Source organism: Pelodiscus sinensis, chromosome 3 (genome assembly GCF_049634645.1).
Source record: "Pelodiscus sinensis isolate JC-2024 chromosome 3, ASM4963464v1, whole genome shotgun sequence".
Classification (NCBI taxonomy): Eukaryota; Metazoa; Chordata; order Testudines; family Trionychidae; genus Pelodiscus; species Pelodiscus sinensis.
In genome coordinates this window covers 130,871,965-130,877,005 of record NC_134713.1, presented here as the reverse complement: position 1 = coordinate 130,877,005, position 5,041 = coordinate 130,871,965, and the positions used below count along the sequence as shown (strand labels likewise).

General features: G+C 41.7%; 1 protein-coding gene across 1 annotated transcript; it reads right to left on the bottom strand.

Moving 5' to 3' along the window:
- Positions 1 to 3,493: 3,493 nt before the first annotated feature.
- On the bottom strand, positions 3,494 to 4,153 carry LOC142827526 (taste receptor type 2 member 40-like). The gene has a single exon (XM_075923129.1). It carries the CDS (start codon positions 4,151 to 4,153, stop codon positions 3,494 to 3,496), a length of 660 nt encoding a protein of 219 aa, XP_075779244.1.
- Positions 4,154 to 5,041: the final 888 nt, after the last annotated feature.

Here is a 5,041-nt window from a genome sequence, read left to right as displayed (position 1 = left end):
CAACAAGACGATGGGGATCCAACACCAGCCAAAAGTGATCATTTGGGGCAAGCAATCCCATCATACAGAGCACCTAAGCAGGATGGGTGTTGCCCATGCAAACAAGATCAACTCCTGAAGTGCTCTTCCATAGCGGAGAGCTCATTGGAGCAGACATTTGGCTCCATCTGCTATGTAATAGCTGCACTACACAGAGAAACCTGCAATGTTTGCCACTCCAGTGAGCAAGTGCTTGGTGTTCTTCTGTACTATGTTGTGCAAATCATTCACATTTCTTCACTGAAGGTGTCAAATACAAAGAAACCTTGTGTGTGCAAATCCTAATCTGCAGGATGCACTGCATCACTATTGAGAACCACGACACTTTTGTTATTAAACTTTCACTAACACTGCAGGAAGTGGCAAGCTAAGCTCTTTTCCTTGCTCTTATGAGGTGAGCAGACATTACTGCTATATCGAGGCGCTATGCATCGTGTGAGCACAGCAATGAGCCAGAATGATTCAACCAACAGCTCTGAACATGAGAAGGCGTTTCAGGTCAACTATTTTTCTTAAGCTTTTGACCAGAGTTTAGCATGCAGATGGATACAAGCAATTACCATCTCATAGAACTGGAAGGGACCTTGAGAGGTCATCTAGTCCAGTCCCCTGCCCTCATGGCAGGGCCAAGTACCATCCCTGACACATTTGCCCCAGATCCCTAAATGGCCCCCTCAAGGATTGAACTCACAACCCTGGGCTTAGCAGGCCAATACTCAAACCACTTTCAGTTACAAAGAAGATTAAATGTATTACAGGACTGAGACTCAGTACTTCACGAGAGTTTCTTTGGATTCATTAAGTTGTGTTCTCCTATTCTGTCCTAATGGGGAATTCATTAATGTCACAATTCTTCCAGCCTTAGCTTCCACAGTTGCAAACACTGTTTCTGGGACAGCCAAGCTGAAATTCTGTTCCCTTGGCACCTTCCCAGATGGCTCTTACATTCCAGTGTCCACACAACTGCCAATCTGTGAGCATTGGCAGCCGTGCGCAATATGAAAGGTGTTTTCACACATGAACATGCTACAAGAGGAGCAGTCACAAGGATCCCTTTCAGTTCTGGAAATGCTAAATCACACTCTGTGGCCCACTGAAGTGGTTTTGCTTTCTCACTCAGCCTGTGCAATGCTCCTGTGATTGGTGAGCTCCTATACACACAGTTTCTACAATAGCAGCAGAGCTCCACTAAACTCTACTAATCTGTGAGTGTCAAGGGAGATGACCATTGGTACCCAGCCTCCATTTTTTACTTGAAATTCCTTATTTTACCATTTGTTGTTCAAAACATTCAGTAAACAGACAGAAATCACAAGAAATGTACTAACTAAAATTTCCCCTGAGATGCTGGGTCTCAAAGCAGGTTTCGATCAGTCCAGATCTTTTCCTTGCGGGAGAGCTGGTGTGTTGTTCCATGGAGTAGAAACTCCATGGAGATAGAAGCACTTGTTCACAGCAAATCAACTGCCTCCTAGGAATTTGTTTCACCGGAACCACATCTTTAAAGAAAATTTCCAGACTGAATTGGCAAAAACACTGAATTTGCTAGTATTTTTACATAATGGAATCCAAACAAATTATTGGCTAATCTACTACTGTGGTCATTCAGATGTCTTGAGCAATCCCAGAAATCTACTTCTCAAACCTAGTTTTCCTCACTTTTGGATTGATACCCGTTTCCCCATCCCTGTCTCTATTTGAGACCAGACAGGCCTGAGTTTCAGATCCCCTGTTCCCTAGACTTTTTAGTGTGTTTGAGCATGTTCACCATTCCTGTGAATTCCATGGCTCCCCTTATACATTCATGATTTTCAGCTGCAGGGCGAATGGCATCTGAGCTTTTATGAATTGGTCCACCACTAATTTGTCCTGGTAATCCTCCTGGGACCTGGCTATTCTAAGTCTCCTTAGGTCCTCTTTCTGGGGTCTTTTCTTTCCTCTCTTTTCTAAGACTGCTATGGCTGCTCAGCTCAATCTGATGACTGGCTCCAAACTGCTTATACTGAATTCAGACAATATGCTCTATTTTCCAGTGTAAATTCTCCAGCACCATCAGAGCTGGCCACTCAAATTAGCAGCCAGGAAGCTGCCTCTAGCTTCATCTTTCCAAACATTCATTTGGGGATATGACATTCAACTGAGCCAAATAAGAGTCACAGAGATTTGTTCACTCGGAGAGAATGTTTCTCTCCATTACCTGAGTTGGAACAAACTGATTTCTATCTGCTGGGCCTGTATGGGTTACAAATGGAGTCAAATATATTACTTGAAATACTCTTCAGATGTCCCTCGCTCTTGTTTTAGTTGATTTTTGAACAGCTCCAGCTCTTGTTTTAATTTCTCTTGACCAGTGCTAAATCCCACTTTGATCTTGAATCACTTTGATTTCTGTGAACACCTTTGTTATCTGTTCCCAATGGACTCAGCAAAATACCAGCTCACAATTTCTCTCCTTGGGAGCTCTCTCCTTCCTCTAGTGCCAATGTTGCCCCATTTTCATGAAAAATTAAGTTGGCATGGCCCTGAATATTGTCTGTTTCCATTACAATAAGAAACTGAAGATATGAACTCAGCAATTTTTTTAGTGTTATCTTTCTATTTACAGAAGTGTATAGGAAGTCACGCAGTAGAAAAAAAACATTTCTGGTAGTTTCCCGGATCAAAATTCCCCAGGTCAGTCTCTCCAACAAGTTCTGTGTCTCTGCTTCCTCTCAGTGTCGTACAACTGCTTTTCCAGGCTCTTTTGGCTTTGGGCCTCTAGCTCATAAAGGCAGCAAATAACTTATCCCCTGGATTTGCAATCAAGGAAGCTTAAACTAACATATCTTAGCTCTGATCAGATATGTTCCTTGCAGAGTTTCTCTTTGGGGGGGTGTCTACTATGTAAAAGGACTTAAATGCTCCTTCTATAGAATCTGAAATAATGTTTGGCACAACTATTGATTTTCTTTAAGTAGGTCTATGATTGTCTTTAGGACAAGACTCACCGGTCAGCAGCCATGAGTACCTTTCATAACAACAGGGTAGATTCCCTGGGTCATCTTTTGGTGTTAATTGTTAATGTGACATTCTCGTTTTTTTCATATCAACACCATTCAATGTTCTTGCAGACAACTCGGTTTGGAAGATCTTATCTTGAAGTTTGGGTATGGAAGATCCAGTCCATCTCTTTCATCTTTGAACCCCAGCATGACTGGATATTTTTACTAGTTGAAGGGCTGTCCACTACTCGGTCTCTGGAAATCTAGTTCACAATCAATAGTAGTTTGCTCTTGATTTGCATGAGTTATTAATTCACAAACATTTAAGAAAAAAGAATCATAGTTTTAATTATAACATAGTCCTCTATCACTATCCTCAAGTAGGAAAGATGGAAATCTTCTGATTTTAGGACATATGTGATAAATAGAGAGGATAAAGGAGATGGTTTTGTGGAGTGTCATCACAAGCAATTTTATGAAACCTCATTTCTTAGCCTGCACTGGGCATAGTGCAAAGCCTTCACTGCTACCTTCTTCAGTTTGGGATTCCCCAGCACTAGGATAACAGAGTGCCCAGAGGGATAAGCAGCCATTATCACTCCCCACAACAACAAGAAGCCGAAGTCGTTCCTGAATATTTCTATCAAAAATATGACTAGTACTGCAAAATATGAACTGTAGAAGAAAATGAAAGAGATCAGTCCTTTAATTGCTCTGACATGAGCCTCAGTAATGGTATCCTTAGAGCTGCTCATGGCTTTTCTCATCCTCTTGCTGTGTTTCCACAGAGAAGTGATTAACAGTGCAGAGGAAACAATAAATATAATGAAGGGAGAATAAAATCCAATGGTAGAGAACATAGACAGGCCAGAAAATAAATCAATCACACATTTAGATTCCACTGTGGTGTTTCCTGACAGATTATTCATTGAACTATTTCTATATACAGTATTGACTGAAGGGAAGCAGGTGAGCAAGGAAACCAATAAGGAACTCAGGAGTAACGGTGGCAGTAGCCCTGATATTTTCTGCCTCAGCCAGAGGAAAAGGGGCTGGCTGAATGTGGCGATCTTCACACAGTAGAAGACACTGAGCCAGGTGGCAAACCAGAGACTGAGAGTACTTAGGTACATCCAAGCAACAAAGAAATAACTTAAAGTATCACAAGATCTATTTATATCTTGACATAATTGAAGGACGATACTGTTAATGAATATCATACACTGTAGAAAAAATCTGGAGATGCCCAGACTAGTCAAGATCATGTCACAACGGGTCAGTTTTCTGCTTCTGATCCATTCTAGGCAATTCACAATAATCATCAGTCCATTTGCTATACTCCCTATAATGAGCTCAATTCCTAAAACAATCAAAGCAATAATAATTGCAGAAAGCATGTTTCTGTATGTTGTCACCACAGCTTGTCCAACTTCTGAAGCGCCAAGAGAAATTGTCCCAAAGACAAATGCCGACTGACGTGCCAGGCGCCTGTTAGCAAGGCCTGCCCTGCCCTACCTTTGTATCACAGCTGAAAGTGAGAGAGGTGAGGTTTTCAGCTACCGAACATAGAAGATTCAGCTATGAGAGATGGGATGCAATGCAAATCTCAGACAGATTCTATTACATTTGTGATGATGAATTCCTTTCTGATTTGTTTTATTTGTATATCCTCCTCCTCAATGCAGTGCAGTGACTGTCTTCACAGATAATGAGTAGTCCTGTAGCACCTCAGAGACTACCAAAAATATACGTACAGTGTCACGAGCTTTCATGGGCAAAACCCACTTCCTCAAGATGAACAGAATGGAGAGAAAAGGGTCTCCTTCCCGTGAGTCCATATGATGACGGTGTTGTCAATATAGTGTAAGTAGAGCAAGGATGTTAGGAGACGAGAGATGAGGAAGCACCGTTCTACATCAGCCATAAAAATGTTGGCATATTGTGGGGCTATGTGGGTGCCCGTAGCTTTCCTGCTGACTTAAAATATAAATTGTCCCCAAAACATTTTTCTATTCATCTGC

Excerpts from the sequence above, each read along its gene's own strand:
- LOC142827526 (XM_075923129.1), bottom strand. The coding sequence starts at position 4,153 with ATGTACCTAAGTACTCTCAGTCTCTGGTTTGCCACCTGGCTCAGTGTC.